General features: G+C 40.1%; 1 protein-coding gene and 1 long non-coding RNA gene across 4 annotated transcripts in view; one reads left to right on the top strand and one right to left on the bottom strand.

Annotated features, from left to right (window-relative positions):
• Positions 1-5,701: 5,701 nt before the first annotated feature.
• The window catches only part of ELP4 (elongator acetyltransferase complex subunit 4), a 214,269-nt gene continuing 200,213 nt past the window's right edge, over positions 5,702-19,757 (bottom strand). For both annotated transcript variants that reach the window (XM_019738520.3, XM_088789502.1), the window contains one exon: positions 5,702-6,113. In XM_019738520.3, coding sequence (XP_019594079.2) covers positions 5,982-6,113 — 132 coding nt within the window. In that variant the 3' untranslated portion in view covers positions 5,702-5,981. The remainder of the gene's footprint in view (positions 6,114-19,757) is intronic.
• LOC141572255 (uncharacterized) overlaps positions 18,943-19,757 on the top strand; it is a 106,557-nt gene continuing 105,742 nt past the window's right edge. For both annotated transcript variants that reach the window (XR_012497561.2, XR_012497560.2), the window contains exon 1: positions 18,943-19,446. This is a non-coding gene — a long non-coding RNA (uncharacterized LOC141572255). The remainder of the gene's footprint in view (positions 19,447-19,757) is intronic.

Here is a 19,757-nt window from a genome sequence, read left to right as displayed (position 1 = left end):
GATATAGTTGTATTACTGTTCACAGTCCAATCATTTTGTGCATCTAGAATTCATTCCTAATCAATTAAAAGTGCTTGCAAGAGTTTTAAAGTTAAGTGTTTTGAAGTTGTTCACAACTACATATCAAAATTAACCATTGTTGATTGTAAAAACATGCCAAAGCCTTTGTATTTCCTTTATTATACTATTTTCTTTTTAACCTGATAGTGTGGTGTTACAAATTTTGTTTCCATGTTACAGTAACATTTGAGACCAATGGTTATTTTCATACATACTCTATTTTAAATCCTGATGATCCTTAAAGAAATAATTCTTATAGAGATCATAAATCAGAAATGTGTTAGAAAAAAATTTCACTTAAAGCTGTGTGTAGATCTGTGCCCATTTATACATACAAAATGGTAACATATCTCAGTTAGCCATTTAATTCGAAAGCTCAAAGTCTAGAAATCATTTAAAAACGCAGCAAGCTATTATCATGTTTCCCCGAAAATAAAACCTAGTGGGATCATCAGCTCTAATGCATCTTTTGGAGCAAAAATTAATATAAGACCTGGTATTATATTATATTATGTTATGTTATATTATATAGACCGGGTCTTATATTAATTTTTGCTCCAAAAGATGCATTAGAGCTGATGGTCTGCTTAGGTCTTATTTCCGGGGGAAACATGGTAACTAAGAATTGTCTTTTGAATTAGGGCTGGCATTTTCAATCTGGGCAGATTTCCATTGTCAGCCTATTTCAACAGTGATTTCACTGAAGTATATTCAAAAGTAGATTTCTTACACAAGACTCTCTAAAAGCTGTTGCCTTTCTCCAATAGGCCCTGTCCCTGTTCTGTCTCCCTCCCCTTTGCACAAGAGGCATCATTTCCCATTGAACCACTACAGCTGTTCCCATTTGAATCTTGCTTTCTGTGCGGTTGTGGATGGTTGGAGGGTGGAGGGGGGATGTTGCATGTCAAGCAATAATGAGCACAGACACATCAACAGACAACAACAAAGAGGCCTGTGACTGGCCGGTTGGAGTTAAAGGCCTTCAGTCATTGGCAGCTTAAGCCAAACATTCCCAAATCTATGAAGCAGGGCCCATTGTTGGTCAGTTGTTATTTGCAATGAAGCACAGATCTGATCATGTTTAAAGTGGCAGCACGCAGGGCAGGAGTGCTTGAGCCCAAGCAAAGGATGGAAATAAAATAAGCCTTTGTTGGGTGCAAAAGGCCTGTCTGAGACTTTTAGTTCTCTCTGTTCTGTGTAACATCTAAGTCAATATAGATAAGTTTTCCTCTGCAAACTTCAATCAAAGGTTGAGGGTTTTGGCAGTCTAGATTAAGTGCTTGCACAGGAAGAAGTCTCTGGGGACAAAGACACTTCCGCTGAATTGTACTCTGCTCTTTTTTTTTTGTGTGTGTGTGTGTTTTGTTTTTAATCCCCAAGGCAAATGGTCAGAAATACAGAAATTAATTGGAGGCTTTAAAAAATAACCTTCTAGCTTAACATCTACTACTTTCTAGATTACTTGTGAACAGATAATTGTGATTTGTTTTTCTGGCATGCTATATGTTAATACTTTTATTCCACTAGAGTTGCTGCACCTTTAGAGACACCTTCCTAGGATAATTGCAGTTTTTATGTGTGCATGTAGTTTGATTCAATGTCAGCCTGCACTGCATGCTTGCACACTTGTGCAGTGGGGTGTGCACACACATGCACTGTTGGTACAGTTGCCCACGCAGATATTCTACCTCCCAACATTTTGTAGCCCACATTCCCTGAGGGACACGTACCCAGGGAGCTGTCAGAGAAGGGCTATCTGAGGTGTGTGTTGGTTGGCTGACTTCTCTGCAAGAAGGGGCAGTTTCCAACGTGGCTATGATTTGGGCCAGGGTCAGGCAACCAGTTCTGGCCCACAGCTCTATTGTGTAGTGAGCATAGACTTTGGAGAACCGGGTGTGGCGCTTTGGGTGCGGGAGCTGGGAATGGGAGATGGGGAGTGTTGTGGAAGCAGAGGGTCTGTACATATGCACTTGGGCACGTATACGGGTCCTCTGAGGGCAGGATTTCCAGGACACAGTGGTACAGCCTGCTTTGGTCTGAAGAAGCGGCTGCTCAGCTGCAGAAGCCCTCTGGTCCTGCAGGATGGAACGGCTGCCTTGCCTTCTGCCCTCACCCTGGGGAGATGATGAACTGTCCTTCTGAATGGAGCTCCAGGCACTCTCCCGGGGACAGCATGGCAGGCACTGAGTGGACGCAGTGCCCAGGAGGTGGCCTTTGACTCATTGTTGCAATAATTTATTTTTGTTTATTTATTTCCTGATAGGCATATTTATATATTTATCAATGGGAACTCTGCAGGGACACTTCGATACCATCTTCCAGGTGGTGACCATCTATCTGTGATGTCCTCAGTAGAATCACAAGACTAACTGCTTATGATTTTTCTCCAAACTTGCCCGACTAGGGACACCAGGTGAACAGACTTAGAGGTGAACATTTGAGGAAGAAACATTTAAATTACTGAGTGAAAAAATGCTTTTTACTACATGAATTACCAGGTGAACAGAATTAGAGGTGAACGTTTGAGGAAGAAACATTTAAATTAATGAGTGAAAAAATGCTTTTTACTACAATGAATTTCTAGAATATTTCCCCTCCAAAGCTGTGCCTCCTAAGTCTTAAGTGATAATCTACTGGCTTTTCTTGCTATGGCTCACATAGTCCTCTCTTCCTACACAAAAAATCATAACTAGGTTAACTAAGACGCATTGCTACAGTATTAAGATTCAGCTTTGTTTTGTGAATTTTTGTCATCTTTGGATGGTGTCTGTATTCTGCTTATTCTTTTGGCACTGGGCCTCAATTTTAACAAGATTAGGGGAAAAAAAGGCTTTCTTTTTTGTATGTTTGGCTCACCAAGACCAGACACAAATTCTTCCCCTTTTTGTTTCTCAAGAATAAACCTCACCTGTTTTTTTGTTTTGCACCAGTCCTGAATGACTGCTCAGTTTTAAAGTCAAAGTGTAAGGACTTGGGGTTAGCATTGCTTAATTTCGGTCTTGTGTTGATGGTGACTATTGTTTGGAAGGCATTAACATGTTCTAGAAATGACATTCACAATGGGCTTAAACAAATGAATAGGGTCCACCGCCACCCCCCCCCCCCCCCCCCGCCCCAGCCATTTCCCTTTTGCATTCGGATGCCTGTGTCTGATTCTTTAAAATTAAAAGATAGACAAGGTATTGATTGCCGAGTATTGCTTCCATCTGAAGTAGTTTTATTTTGTCCAGTGTTAGTATTTGCAGATCCTGGAGGTGGAGATAAAGAATGGAAGAGAGGGAGAGAAAAGTGGAAATTGGTGGGTACTAAAAAGAAATTCAGAAGGTCTTAGAACTCTAGCACCTAAGCAGACTGCAGCAGTCAGAATATTTACCTCATGTTAAAGAAAGGCAAATCTGGCATAATAAATTAGTACCATAGAGGGTTCTGAAGTTTTAGAAATATTTAAAAGAGATGAGAACATTCCAAATGCTATGTGTAGCATAGTTACTTGAGTATTTATATCTTTGAGACAAGTTGATAACTGAAAAAAAAAATTGTTTACAGAGTGTAGATTTCATAATGTATCCAAATGGTCTGTATACCTATGGTAGCATTATTGGAGACCAGTATTTTTATGTAGTAAGTTATTAGCATATGGCTAATGGCTAATGTTCCCAGAAGGGAGGAAAACACATTTTTAGAGTGGGTTTTTATAGGAGGAAAACAGAAATATACATCCCTCTTCACTAGCTTATTTCTTACAAAGCCTGCCTAGTGAATCAGAACAACAAAGCACTTGCACCTGATTTTTGGAAAGCCCAGGTACTATTATTGTTCGGAATGCACTTTTATTGAGTTTGAAAAGTTGTTTTGTTTTTTATATTTAAAATAAGTTGGGTTCAAATACATGCATTCAATTTTTATAGTATTTATCTGTTCACAAAGCATATAGTATTAGAGAGTAATTGGCTGTTAATTTCATTGACATAGTAGCCAGGGTAGTAAATCAACGACCTATTAAGTATTTTTGACAAGCAATTTACATATCTGATGACCTCACATTTCGTTTTCAGAGTCAAATGCTATGTAATTGTTCCGTTGTGTGTTTGTATCAAATGAGTCACAACACGGCAAGAAAAAGGTTAGCGTTATTAAAATAATAACCTGACTAAAATATTCATTTGAATTTGTTCAGACTGTTCATAATGCTTTCAAAGGATAGAGCAAAGCTTTTGTGGAGTATCTGCACATTATTTACTATCTATGGACTAAATTGATTTTTTTGAAGTTGCTTTAAATTTTAAAAGCACCTTCGTTTAATATAAAAGCCCTTTAATTTTAACTGACAGATCAATTCTGAAACTTTATTTTGAAAAGAAAATGGGGAAGAATTTGTCTTTCGAATTAAAAGAAGTGAAAAAAATAAACCAGACACTCTAAAAAAAAAAAAAGAAGAAAAAACCTGATTTTTAGTACTAATGAAATAGCTGGTGACAAAATAGTTGTCTTTTTGATTTTGATCACAAAAAATAAACTGGTGGTGACAGGATATGATGGAGAGATTTGACATCCTGGCAAATCACTGTCATTGATTCAATTATTCTAATTCTGAATAAAAGCTGTATACAGTATGTGTTTATGCTACAGTGGGTTTTTTTAAGTGACTGACATTCATCATATTGGTTAGACAGTTTAAAAACCTAGTCTTTGTTTTCTTCAATGTTGTCAAGAACAAATAAAGTATAATTTGTGGTATATTAAAAGCAAACTGCTTAAAATGCTTGTTATAACTGCTTCAAAATATCCTACCATATTTGAAAATGTATTTTGGAAATTCAGGTTCTCCTAGAGGATGTTAAATAGCTTTTTAAAAAATGAAACTCTACTTAAATATGCAAGTTACTTTTTAAATTTTGCTTTGTCTACTATTTGTCAAAAGCTTTGAGAATATGGAACTATGATTCAAAAACCTAGTGTTTTATATGAAAACTGCTTCAATATGCTATATACCCCCAAAAGACATGTTTATGTGGTTATAAATGTACATACCCAACCGATGTTCGTAATTAACAAAAGGATTTACCTAATGCAATGGAAATGTGAGTTAGCTTCAGTTTTCCACTTAGTCTCAGACCTATATTCTGTAAAAATCTCTCACCAGGTTTCAATACATGTTTTCTTCCCCAGTATCTTAGCATTAACGTAGCTGTCAGTTTGAATTTCAATCCTGAATTATGTGTTGACATAATTTCATGGTGCTGACTTTAATTGTTTAGGATTACTAAATAGAAGACCATAAACTTCTTTTTCTATATTTTCTATCACTCAAGTTTTTTATATTTATAAACTTCTATAGCAGACTAATTAATGGGGTCTTAATCCCAAAATATTATTTTGTCTTCATCAATTTAATAACAGGATGCATAAATGCAAATCCATTTTATTATAGTCTTCATATACTAGCAAACAAATTTCTCATTGTTTTAAAAACCTTAGCACTTTTGGTGGCAAGTGACTCTTTCAGAAATAAAGAGAAAATCTGTTTTTTAATATACGATTTTGAATTTCATAATGCTTTATATGCTACCTGCTGTGACAGGTAGTTTACCGTGAACTAAGTGCCTTAATACACGTACGCCAATGACCACTGTAAGGCATCTTGAATTTTTGACATTTCAGTTGCTTTTATTTAAAAATTAAAATGACCTATCTTCTTTAGATATAACATAAAACAAAATTTTAAAATGAAAGTATTTCTGCTGTACTATTTCTGTATAAAAAGTTGGTTTAAAAAAAAGAAGAATGGTGGCTTCATTTTGCAATCCTGTGTTTTTCAAGACTTGGAGGGTCAAATTGTTAAGAAAAATATTTACATAAGCTATTAGCGATCATAATTAGAGTGCCACAGAATTCTGCACGCAGCGACTAAGAAGGAATTGCTAGAAGTCCAGGTGCTTCTTGCCTCCGGCCATCATGCCACAGCCTGGGCCCAGCAGCGTGGTGGATTCTGCCACATCCTGTTTGCTTGAGCGGCTCACTGTGTCTGACAAGTCTGGAGGCAAATGCAGTCGCTACGGCAGAAGATTTCAGGAGAAGGAAAGAAAGAAAAAAAATTAATTTTGCTTTCATGAGCACACTTCAGGATACAATATTATGCTCTGTTGATCAGCATTTAGTCTTGCATATAAAATTCCTACTACAACAATTCTTTAGACTGAAGCCCAATATAATCACGTCCCACTGATGCTAGATTTCACAAATTATAGCCATTATATAAACCAGACCAGGAATCTTCGTGGAACATTTCCAGAGTCCAAATCTAAACATATATGATTTTTCTTATTTAGGTAGAAATACAAACATGTATATGCATAAATAAAAGCATAACTGAAAACAAACACACACACATAATAATGGCAGGGTTGTTTTTTGGCTTTGTTTTGTTTTAGCCAGGGCTCCAAAATGCTATTTTTTCAATTGAATATAGCTTTTCAGCAATTATGGGTTCTCATAAATGCCTGTTTCCCTTTGTCTATTAAGTTGACATGAAGATGATTCTATTTCAAGGTTATACTTTCTCTAGAAACTTGCAATTTTCATAGAAATACTGACATGATGAAAAATTATACCAATAAAACGGTCAATATTTTTCATATGCTCAGATAAGTCATCTATAACATCTGTTACAGATCTTGGTAGGTTTGTTTCTATGCATGATGTTGGGTCATGTTTTCAAAAGTATAGTGTAGCTTTGAACATCTCCCCATCCAAATTGTTTTCCTGCAGATACAGGTTGATTTAAGCAGATATAGGCTGATGTAAGCAGTAAGTGACCATAATTATAGAACAGTTACTGTAATGAGGGAGAAATATTCATATTTCAAAATAACTTTTTAGGCTTTTTATATCAAATTCCTTAACTATTAGTGCTCACAGCTCACATGATTTGTTTCACAAAAATCCATAGTCAAAGGAACATATCTGTTGTGGCTGAGGCACAAAGTGGGTGTGGGAGGAGAAAGGTAAGCAAGGCAGGATCGGGCCGTGCAGTGAAGACTAACCAAGCCTTGTAGGGGTGAACTGACCTGGAGACAACCTATCGGAAACCCTTCCTTTGGAAAACTCCCTTCAATATGAAAAAAAAATTAAGAGGAGAAAGGTTAGGACCATTTGCTTTTTTGTCAAAATATTGTGATCCACAAGCATATGTTCTGGCTAGTTTCTCTCCTGATAAAAGGCTTGTGTATTATCATGTGAACACAAGCTGTGTGCGGAGGACTGAAATATTTTAAAACATTAAACAAAATTTATGAAAATATTCTTCCTTGATGTCAGTTTACCTGTATGACCTTATTTTTTAATGCAAATATATTTAGGATGAAAGACAGTATCACACAGATACATGATCAACAAAGATGTCAGAAAGGCCAGGAAAATCGGTAATATCCAGATAGTAATATTCATATAGTTTTACTCATTTGTATCCTTGGCACCCAGCCTGTAACATAAGTAATTAAGTGTCTATTTTTTGAACGATACAAAGCTCTAATAAAGACGTATTTCTTTCTTTGTTTAAACAATTCTTTCATTTCTAGATACCCTAGAATGTTCCACAAAGGATTTCAAACAGAAATGAAAGGGTGAAAGGCTCAGGAGTCTCAAAGACGTGCATGACTCGAAAGCCTGAGGTTAGGAACGTCTTTGTAGCATGAACTCTGTCAGTGTTCTCATGAGGAAGCATGGAGGAAAGATACATTTAATTATGTCTGAGTTTATTTATTTATTTATTTATTTATTTTCTTTTATTAAATTTATTGGGGTGACAATTGTTAGTAAAATTACATAGATTTCAGGTGTACAATTCTGTATTGCATCATCTATAAATCCCATTGTGTGTTCATCACCCAGAGTCAGTTCTCCTTCCATCACCATATATTTGATCCCCCTTACCCTCATCTCCCACCCCCCACCCCCCACCCCCCTTACCCTCTGGCAACATCCGACAATGGTTTGGTGGATGTCTGAGTTTTAATTTAAAGTTTCTTTAAGATCTTGGAGTTAACTGCTAATGAGCAAAGGAAAACTGACCAGGATGCATGTATGATCTGAAGGTTAACAGAAACTTTTTAGAAAATTCCCCATTAAATAACGTGTGTTGTACACTTTTGGTTGGGACCTCACAAGGATGATGTCAGATGGTTATTAGGCTGTTCAGGAAATCAACGGGATGAGTAGAATCCACTGGAAGCGAGGCATTCTGAAAGGATGTGTGAACAGAACACCTCCCACACGCCACCTTTCCTTGCAATCCGGCAACACGAGTAAGACCAGCACACAGGTAACCCTCATAGTGAGTGGTCCAGATTATGGCTGCACGACAGGCAGAGACAAAGCAAGAATCATGGTGGGGGGAGGGGAGCAGCAAAAAGCTTCATGGGGATGGGCTAGGTGTTAAATAATGAACTGGATTCTGACATGTAGAAATGGTGATCTACTTAACGGTAGAACTGATGTATCTTTAAGATGCATCTGGTTGAAGGTTACATTGCTCTGACAATCTAAATGAGGAAACTAGTGTCGTTGATTCAGAACCCGCATCATCATACCATTTATTTTAGGAGCTTACCTATTTGCTAAAAATTTCTCTTCTTCTGCTTTTCTAGGCGATGAGTATGAGCCAGTTGGCTGAAAGCCCTTCCTAGCCAAGGTAGCTAAATGTGACGTGTGACATGTTTGGAAATCTTTCAGGTTGAACGGCGTTCAAGAAAAGTCAAATATCCATTCGTGTGTAACTTCTGAGCACAAAAATTTGGGGTGACGGGATTAAATGCTTCCGACCAAAGGCTACGTTGCAAAGGCTAGTTGCACACTCATGTCCTTTGAAAAAGCTGAAGGGTGGCTTTCGGAAATATGCGAATCTATGTGTGATTTTGCTGGCTTTTGTTGATGATGACTTTAACGAGCTTACTCTGCAGTCTAAATTCTCAAGCAGTGGGTTTTGTTTTCTTCCTTTCTGAGCCTCCCCCTGCGCACCATGTCAGTGCGATGTGAAGCAGCGAGGAAGAAGGAGGGATGGGGGTCCAGGCTTGCCAGGTGTGTCAGGGACTTTTCCTTTGAGGCTTCCAAAGCACTTACACACTTGACATGTGCATGTTCAGAAGCTGCTGTACCCTAGATCTGTCTTGTGAAAAAAATATGCTGTAGGATACTCTGCATAGCATGGGGACCTCCTTTTGGACGGTAAGCGGCAAGGCTGCGGGGTGTACGGACTTCTAGACCTTGGGGTTTCACTGCGTGATGGTTTAAATAAAAATCATATTTTTTTAACCTTGTAAACCAAATCAATGTACTCATCTTTCTCATTTTACACCCGAGACAAGGGCTGCAAACGTATCTTACATCTCGAGCTGAAATTTTTCCACCTGAGTTTCTTTCCTCAGATTCTGGGAGGATGGGCTTGGGCTGTGGGTGCAGGAGACGCATATCTGGCTGACTGGCTGCCTGTGTTTTTCTATGAATGCCTTGTCTAAAATGACGGTTTTTATGTAGGCAAAGGGATTTGGGAAAGGTGTGACAACTTCCAATTTCCCCCGCAGAGGCCTAGGTGATTTGTAGCGATCCCTCTGGATCAATGGGTCCCTTTTCTCGAGGGATACAAGGCGGGAAAGCATTGAATAGATTAGGGGAGCTCCTGCCATAAGGCCCCCTTAGGCCCACAGGAAGCGCTGGGTCATAATGAAGCAGCAGCCCCACAAGCGCCCGGCTCTGCGGCTCTGGGGGGGCCATGCCCAGCCAGCCTTTGAGATTCTTCCCCCCTCTGCAAACCTCTCTCTTTTTGTTGGGCTAAGACGCTGTCTGTATTTTGCTCTCTTGAGTCCACACCTAAATGCATCCTATAGACACACAGGAGTGCATTTCCTGGCTGCACAGTTCCCTTCCTAATTCCTTTTCTCCCCGCCTGCCAGACCCGTGCTCAGCACTCACAGCTCCCAGACAGAAGGGGCAAGATAATGAATCTAGATTACGCCTGGATTTGAGACAAATTGCAGGTAAATACCCATTAAAATAAGTTTAATCAATTTATATTTCTCGTATTTTGCCAAGACCAACCCACCAGGCGCTGTTTGTTTTCTGAGAACAATCAATGTAGTACGTTTTAACCCTTAGCAGATGAATAGAGATTTGTTTCAATCCTTTTGCAATTTCTGATGTTTCCTGAAAAGTCACACTTCATACGTATTACTCACAACCACAGAAATAGGTGTTAATATTTCAAAATACTTCCTAGTTTTTTCTTTCCTCTTTAAAACATAGCCAATTTAAACTAAAACTTGTAAACACCTTAGAACATTTAGGTTCTACGTGGATCCCTTCACAGAGACAGCCAGCAACAGTTTGATACCTCCCTCTGTCACTTACTCTCTGTGTGACCTCAGATAAGACACCTCAATGTCCTCCTCTATGACAGGGGAATAATTCTCCCCTCACAAGACTGTTGTCAGGCTCAAGTGAGATGCATAAGTGTTCTGTGACCTGTCAAGTACGACACTAACTTATTTATACCACTTCTTGCTCCAAAAAAGGATTTGACGTGGCTCATAAAAACAAATACGATACAAGGTAAAAAATCTGTGAGTTTAGGGCAGGAAAATAAATCTACAAGTATAATGAACTGCACATAATTATAAGTGACATCAGCAGAATATCGGACTTAGCCAGCAGGTCTCAGTCAGTAAGGCACGTTTGAGCATTAAGTATATACATTGCCCTCCACTGCAATTCTGTAAAGAAATATAGAAAGAAACTGCAATCACAGTCTGCTTCTAAAAGATTTAAAAAATCTAAACATTTTCGCTCATACTTAGTCAGGCAGTAGTGAAACTGGAAATGCAAGATGCCTGGCTTCTGGGCCAGTGAAAATATGTGTGGCTGTATGAAGGAGGCAATTTGGGGGTCCACCTTATTTTAACTCTTTTGCACACGTATTCTTTGCTGACAAAATAATAAAAGAAATGCTAGAAGGTGAAGCTTCTCCACTCAAGTTTTAAAAGAATTGCCCCCCTCTTTATATAATGGGGAGGAAACAAATTAACAAAAGACATGCTATCCTATTCCCCTCCAGATCCTTTCAAGAGCTGTGTGATGCCCTCACCCGGAGGACGCTTTGCTGATTTCTGTGGACATACTCTGTTGTGAGGCACTGCTCTGAATGTCAGGGAATGAATCACTACAGGCTGAGGAGCTGTGATATAGAAACACTCCCACCCCCTCCAAAAAATGGCTTACAAAAGGTAGAAGTTTATTTCTCTCCCACATTACAGTCTAGCAGTAGGCAATTCTGAGCTAGAAGGACGCGTCCGCCATCCTCAGCAAGGAGTTTCTCCTTCGGGCTCCACGGCTGATGCTTTTACACTCTCTCAGCTGATGGGAAAAAGTGACCAAGGCAAGATCTGGAAGCTGGACACATCACTCATATCCAGAATTTAGACATGGCTACACCTGGCTGCAAGGGAGTCTGGGAAATGTTTCAAATTGTGTAAAAATGTTTAACAAATCCATTATTATGGAAGGAGCAAATGGATATTGGGAGACAACTTCTCAACAGTTTTGAGAAGGGCCACAGCAAAGGGATCACCTTCCAGAAGCATTCACTCAGGGCGTGAGTTACTGCTGACTGTCTGGGGCTCCATTCTTAGCTTCTGACCAAGGAAATGCACACCTGATGCCTCGATAGCCCAGAGTGTGGGGATTAAAGTAGAGCTCAGTCTCTATTGCTCTTTAGCTAAAAAGAGAGAGACTTCCCCTTTCTTTGTGGAAAGACTGATATCCTTTCAGTGGCACAGGAAGGATAGAGGGGAGGAGATAGAAGAAGCAGGCTTGATATATTCGTCAATATTCACAATATCACTGTTATTTCTTCATAAGACGTTAGAGTGCTGTTTCACTGATAAAAAAATCCACGTTACATGCGATTATGTAATTATTATATTTTTACATTGTTACATTTGCAGTAGTCCATAATCACTACATTATTACAATATAATATTATGTTGCAATTATTCTACACCTGGTTAAAATTTTACAACGTGGAAGATGTATCAGCCTAATTTTTTGAAATTTGTGTTGCTCTCATAAAGGAGTAGGCCAGGAGAAACAATGCCAGAACCAATTTTTGCTCTTTTTTGCTTGGTAGGTGTACATTTGGTAGCAGCCGAATATTTCTGCCAAATATGATCAGGTTTTAGTTTTTGTTTGTTTAAGATCCAATTCATTCTCAGGGTTTATGATTAAAATTGTTTCTGTTGAATGTCATAATCACACTATATCCTTTGAATTGAGAAAAATTCACTTGGTTCTTCCTGATTGTTCTGAAAATTAGACAAAATTTCAGCTTGAGAATATTACATATTGGCTGCCCATGGAAAAATGCTCAGGTGTACAATTATCTTGACCGTCAGTTATAACTGGCAGGATTGTCTTGCCTCCAAATTCACCTCTCTGAAAGCAGACTGTGAGGAACTTCCTTGTCTAAACAAAAGTGTGATTTGTGAAAAAGCATGTGTCTGTGGCAGAGATTGCTAGCTTCTTCCCAATACCTATTCTCTTCCTTTGCAGTGAGTGAAAGGTTCTCTGAATATTAGTGGGGGCATGTGGCATCTCATAATAAAGACCACAGTTTCCTGCTTCCCTTGCCAACAGATGAGGCCAAGTGACTAAGTTCTGGTCACTTCATCTTGAGCATTAGTTTAGGGTCAGATCTTTAAAGAGAGGGAGGGGCCCTTTATTTCTCCTTTCTCTCAGTATCCATATTTGACCTTGGCAAGAGGGCTCCTGCCTGTCTAGAGCTTGTATCCTTCTTAACAGGACATGCTTTGGGTGTCCAGAAACTTACAACTCCCTGTCTAAATGGCCACAAAGCCTGCACAGGTCTCTTCCCCCAGTTTGTGCCCCACGGGTGGGTTGTGTGTCTGTGTGCACACTGTGGGGCCACAGGAGTAGCCAAGGGACTGCTGTCTGTGTGGTGTGTGGACGGGGTCTGATTGTGCAGGCTGGGTATCCCCACGCACGTGTACTCAGCCTCGTGTGGGCAGAGAAAGGGGGTGGGCTGCAGGCCAGTTCTCTTTGTCTCCATGTTCTGGAGTGGAACCCTGATCCTAAATTTAAACTTGGCTTCCTAAGGAAGGTGTACTTGTGAAGGAAGGGAGCCAAAGCATATTTAATGGTTTGTTGGCTTGATAACTTAAAAATACTTAGGCATATAAAATGATGGTCCTTTTTTTGCATTCTTACTCTAGGCTCCACGCAGGTTAGGGATGAGCCTCACTTTTATCTTCCCACTTGCTGAAGTGTGGGCTGTGCAGCCATCTTGGACCATCCAATGGAAGCTATGGGCAGTGCAGGGCACAGGGAAACGATAAAATCAGTCTGGGGTCTCCTGACACCACCTGGCCACGAAAAGAGCCCTGGGTCGCCCACCTGGGCTTCTATGTGAGAGATAATATGAACTTCTGTATTACTTAAGGCATTGTATTTTTGGATCTCTGTAATAACAATCTAACCTATATCCTGTTTATACAGAACTTGGTACCTGCAGAATGGAGCACTCGAGTTCTGCAATCTAAGTATGTGTTGCTTAGTGGCTGGAAGGTGGGCAGTGAGGTCAGGTACTGCAGACTGGAAAGCTGGTGACCCCTGTTATGCCCGGAAGGCAAACCTTATTATACCTCCTTATCAGTGGCTCTAGGCAAAACGGAGAAATTCAGAATACTGGTGTGTTAGATGGTTTTTGCCATTTTCAGCAAAGTTATTTATACAAGACAAACGAACATAAGCTAGAGCTATGGAATTTGGAAGAAGAGGTGAAGGGATGAGGTCTGGTAAAGGACGTGCTCTGTCTGCGGCCTACAACCTCCCCTAACTAAAGCCTTGGCCATCTGGGGCCTCAGAGCCCAACTGCTTCTGCACCTGCACACCCAAGCAGGCAGCCTTCCCAGGAGACAGCTGTGCCCCTGCGCCTTGGTGGGATACCCTGCTAAGAGGCTGGCCAGAAAATGGGAGCCAGCTCCGAGACAAAAGTCAGAGTCAGGGTGTTGCCTTCCCTCTCAAGCTGGTTATTTTAGGTGGCGTCAAGCTAGTTACTAAGAAGATGAAAGAGGGAGACATGGGGAGAACAGAGAGGCCATAAAATAAGACTGACTTCTTACAATGTAACACGCATCCATTCCAAAGGCCCTGTGGTTTGCCTGCCTGCAGGGCAGAGGCTGGAAAGGTGTGAGTTAGGCATACCTCATTAGATGTATCTGGACTGGACTTGGAAGGTGGAACAGAAGCAGGAGCTATCTTGCTGCTACTCTGACTGCTGCAATTGGTAAGCACTGTTGTAGGAACATTTTGTTTGCATCAGTATTCCGGTGACTGGTCCAAAGTGTCGTGGGAGCTGAAAGGCAGCTGTGGAAGTGGAGGCCGGACCAGTGTCTCAGCGTCCACTTATTTGCTTCATGGCGGTTGAGAGCACTTGTAGCAGTGGCAGCGGAACATCCTAACCCCGGAAGTGCCATCCGGAAGAGGTGTGCACTGCAGGTCCAGTGGTGGCCTCCCACTTCGTCACCTTTCTGACTATGGTGGAGGTAGTAGCTTCCTTGGAGGCCAGTTTGGTGGCAATGTCCCCAGCCCTTCCCCTAATTTCGCTAGCTACCAATTTTCCAGTATAAACTTTCCTTCTGCATAAAATAATCAGATGGGATCTGTTTCCTGTAGCTGAATCCTAGAACGATGTTTAGATAACTCTTTGGCTACAATTACTTGCTAATAGACTGGGAACCTTCTAAAGTCTTGAGGGAATTGTACTGCCAAAGAAACTACCAGCCTGGTCAAAAGTCTGTGATTATTCAATCCCTAAAGTAATCTTAGGTCCCCAAACCTGATCTATTAGTAAATGGGCTGTGAGAAGTGTATAGTCTCCGCAGGGCAGACTCTCCAATGGAGACTTCATGCAGCCATGAATGATACCAGACAAAGAATAATTTCCTAAAGGGGTACAGAAGATAACGGATAAGGGAGTTCCTTCAAGAGAGCAGAAGTGGGGCTACAAATGGGGCTAAAATCCTCTACCACCAGTGCAGAAAATTTTGCAGTTTCTAGCCACTAGGATTCCCCACTCACCCCTGAAGAGGTAGGAAGTGTGGGAAGAAGGCTGTGCATGGATATTTAGGCCCAAAGGGTTGTGGGCTATGATAGAGACTGATCATTATCCTCCAATATCTACTCTCTCCTTTACCATTAGCAGAAGAGCCCTTGAATACACGGCCAACCTGAATAAAGACTTCCTTTCCATGCTTCCCTTTCTGCTAGCTGTGACCAAGTCGGAAAAGAGCAGAAGTGATGCTGCAACTTCAGGACAATCGAATGGAATTTGAACCCAGGCAGTCTGGCTTCAAAGTCCACATTCTTACTCATTATTCTATGTGCCAGAACTTTTCGAAGCACTAGAAATAAAATAGTGAACAAGACAGGCAAGATCCCTGCTTTCAAAGAACTTACAACTTCAGAAAGGAACAATACATAGACATTGACATGACTTAAGGGGAGACAGCTGACATATAGGAAAGCAAACAAATGAAGAAGATAATTCAGATGGTGAGAGGTGCTTTTAAGGAAATAAAACACGGTGACATGATGTGGGCTGGAGGTACTATTTTAAGTGGGGAAGGCCTTTCTGGAGGGTACATTTGAGCTACTAACTAAATATGAGAAGGGACCTATAAAGACCTGGAAATAAATTTCCAGGCAAAGGTAATAAAATGCAAAAGCCTTAAGGCTGGAATAAGCTTGGCATGTTTGAAGGACAGAAAAAAAATTCAGTTTTTATGTGGTGGTTGACAAATAGGGGAGAGGCTATGAGAAGTTTGGCTTGGTGGGTAGATAGGTATCAGATCAGACCATGTAGGGTTTGTAAGCTGTGGTAAGTGATTTGGATTCTTAGCACAAAGGGTGGCAAGAGAGTGGTGTAAACTTATTTCTATGAATAACACCAAGGCTCTCTCAGCCATGTCCTTGCAAAACCATACACAAACATTTTCAATAACAGAAAACAACAGCTGTTACAAACATGTATATTCCTTAAGGACAGAATTTTCTAAAAGGTGGCTGTACATGGGCTGTTCTAGATCCTGTTTTCTTCTGATTCAGAAGAAACTTTCTATGTACTAAGTGACCCACCGTACCCCTTACCCCACCCTTCTCCTGTGGGGAGTGGTGATTCTTAATCTCATGCCTGCCCAACAGGAAGATTCCAGTTGGAGGGGTTGGAGTCTGTGTACAATGTTCGCGGAGGAGAAAATGGCAGTACTGTTTGGGGGGGTGGTTTGCTGAGTTTAATCCTCTTAAAATGCGAGTCAGAATCTTTTAGATTGCATAGTAATAAGAACGCCACCATGTTTCAGTCCCACTGTTCCTGAACTCTCAGACATTTAAGATGTGGGACAGTCATGTTATTTTCCTCCCTTATTTCACATGTCAACAGAGAACAAACTAGGTTATTCCTGGAGAACTTTGCTTAAAATGGCTATACCTTCTACACAAACTAAAGGCAGTATCTTTTTTCTTTTCTTTTGTTTTCTCCTTTGTTCCTTTGCACATTTAATTCTCATTAATGCCCGGAACTGAAAACAAAATATCATGGTAACACTGGGAATAAGGTGATTTAAAATGTTACCTAAACTTGGACGAGATAAACACTGGAAAAGATGTCTTCCCTCAACGCTGATTAGCTTCTCTGGGATAAAGGAATGGGATGGATAAGGCATACACGGCCACCACCACCCCTGCGGTTCCCTGACTGTGGACCACTGACTAAATGAGACTCCTCATATCTCCCCAAATGACTCCCTTCCATTCATCTTTTCTTAATGGCGTAGCAGGGCTTCTTACTCGGGCAACCTATTTACTGGTCTCCAACTGCTGCTTCACCCAAGGCTTGCATGGCTCTGGTACACACAATGCAGGCAGGGGCATATAAGCTCCAGAGTGTGTAGAATTTGAATTAAGCTTCAGCAGAGCCAAGCTGAGAGATGCTTGAGGTCTGGGGCCTACTGCTACTATGGCAGTGAACGGAAGACGACCGGGATTTTCTGTGGATGGACTGCCATTCTCATAGGCTCTTGGAGCCTGCTTTGTCCAGGAAGCCCCTTTTCTAAACCCAACGCAAGGGAGGAAACATTTTAGGAGCAATGTTTTGGGTCTACCTCGCAGGTGGCGTAGGAACAGTAAGATATTTTAGGAACATACAGTGTTTTTAGATCTGAATGTTGAGCTTGAAAAAAATTTCTTTTCGAAATAAATTCTAACAACTAATTATATGAGAATTCCTTTTCATCCCCTTTTTTCCTTTTAAAGTATGTGGATACTACTCTGGAGGTGACAAAAGGTAACATTCTCTTTGTTTCTGTCTACGAGAATTCAAACTAATGCTTGCTCCTTACTATAATCGGAAGCCTCCAACTCAGCAAGTAAACTTAGCAGATGCGTGTATATAAATTCAACACTGATCCCTGAATCCTAGCTATTTTTAGAACTATAGCAGATCCAAGGCTCAACTTAGAGGCTGGCAGAGGTCTGACTGATACAAAGCTTATAGAATAGATGACTTCTAAGATGTAAAAAAGCAGAAATCAGGAAAGGTTATTAATGCCAGTCCACTAAATAATTTTCAAAATTGGCAGCTTTTGCCGCACCCTCCTCTTGGAAATGTGGCAATCATATCCTTTTTGTATATAAGTGCAGCATATATATGAAATATATTGATTTCCTTTTGGCTGCCCGCAAATGAGTCCCGAGAGCATAATGGCCAAAGTGTTTACTTGCATAATGCCCTGCACTGTATGCAGCACATTACTCCACAAAAGCCCTGAGATGGGGTATGAAGTGCTTGGTGGAAATGGCAATGTTACAATGTCCTGACAGCATTAAATCTCCCCACTCCTCTTTAGTTACCATGAGACCCCCACACCGAAGGGTCTGCTAGTTCCTGGGTATGAAGAAAGAATTTTTAATGGGGCCAAATGTAGGTGTTTACAAGGGGGGAATTGTTGTTTTTTTATTAGGAGCTGCCTTATGTTCAATAGTTGTATTTACTTTGTCAAGCTAGCCAGAATTAGAAATCCCCATTGCTAGGCAGCCTAGAGCGTCTGCAAAGTATTTCTGGGCATTCAGGGCTGAAGCATGTGCTGCCCAAAGGCAGGTTTCATTACAGTGTGTTATTTAGTCCTCTTCGTCCCTCCCTCCCCCCCACATCCCAGATAGCAGTGCTTCTATAGCAGGAAATCTTGGTTACTTTATGCTGAAACATATTTACATGACTGAAACACAACAATTAGCACATTTGTAAAGCTTGAGGGATAGGCACACTTTAATGGTTTTTTGAAGCAGGCTGATTTCCTGGAGCTTTTAATCTTATTTTATTTTGTTCTACATGCATGAACAAGTTCTTCTTTACTATAGGTATTTTTCAAAGTCTGCCTGGTGTGAATGTGAATGAAAAGAAAATTATACAAAAATTAACTTTATATTTCATCTTTGCTAAACCATTCCCAACTTCTTTCACCAGTTCAATGTGTATGGAGGACCATGCTATTATCTTTGACATGTTGTATTAGCTTTTATACAAAGGCAGTTAGGTAGTATGTTTTTGGTTTGACTAAATGAAATGTGGTTTTCTCTATACTGACTGTACAGAAACTTTCCATAATGAACTAAAAGTATCAATTATAGCAGTGAGTTTCTTCACTCTTCATGGTCAGATAAAGGTACACTCTCCTACGTGGTGCATATTTCACTTGCTCCAAACTTAAATTAACACCCAGGTGGTATTAAGTAGTATAATTTCATAAGTGCTACTGTGTGTGTGTGTGTGTGTGTGTGCCTGCTTATACATCCAATACGTAACATGGCAATATTGTCATGAATATTTCAATATCTTTTAAATCTATAGATTAATTAATCGCTGAAATCTTGGTAAAATTTAGAAAACAAAAAACAAAAACCTTATCAGAGTATTCAGAAATGAAATGAAAAGAACACTGCCATTTTCCTTTTGATTTCTGAAAGCACGCTAACCCTGAAACCTCCCATTGCAATTTTCACTTAAAAGTTATGGCAAACTTACAAATTACACTGGTTTCCAACAGTCACCCGGTACATCTATCTCCCTCCTCCACAGACCTCCCTCCTCACCAGTCTCAAAGGGAGCTTAGTGAACAGCCTGGGCAACACCAGAGCCCTCTCTCCACATGCCTCCGGGCAGTGATGGGGCAGCCAGACCGAGCACTCCAGCTGAGGGATACAGATCACAGATGACGACACAACTCCAAAGAGTAACCTTTGCTGAAGTGACTTCACCGATAAGAAGTAAGCAGAAAATCAATTTAGTCTTAGATAGAAAACCTCTCCATGAATAATGGGAAATAAAGGAAGTGAAGCAAATAAAGCAAGAAAAAAAAATACTGATGATCAGGAAAGAGAACATATTTGTGAGTATATAGATAAATGGCTATGCCTACTTTTAGGTGTTTTTTGTTTATTTGGCTTAATCAAAATGCATGTTTCTACAGAAATGTTAGCAAGAGCTAAGTTTAATTTCCACTTAGATAATTTAGAAGCAATTTCTCATAGAGATTATTTTCTATTCTTTAAAAACTCATTTGTTTTTACATGTAGAG

The sequence above is a fragment of the Rhinolophus sinicus genome, chromosome 14, assembly GCF_057876585.1.
Source record: "Rhinolophus sinicus isolate RSI-liver-muscle chromosome 14, RSI-T2T, whole genome shotgun sequence".
Lineage (NCBI taxonomy): Eukaryota > Metazoa > Chordata > Mammalia > Chiroptera > Rhinolophidae > Rhinolophus > Rhinolophus sinicus.
This window is presented reverse-complemented; position numbering and strand designations above follow the sequence as displayed.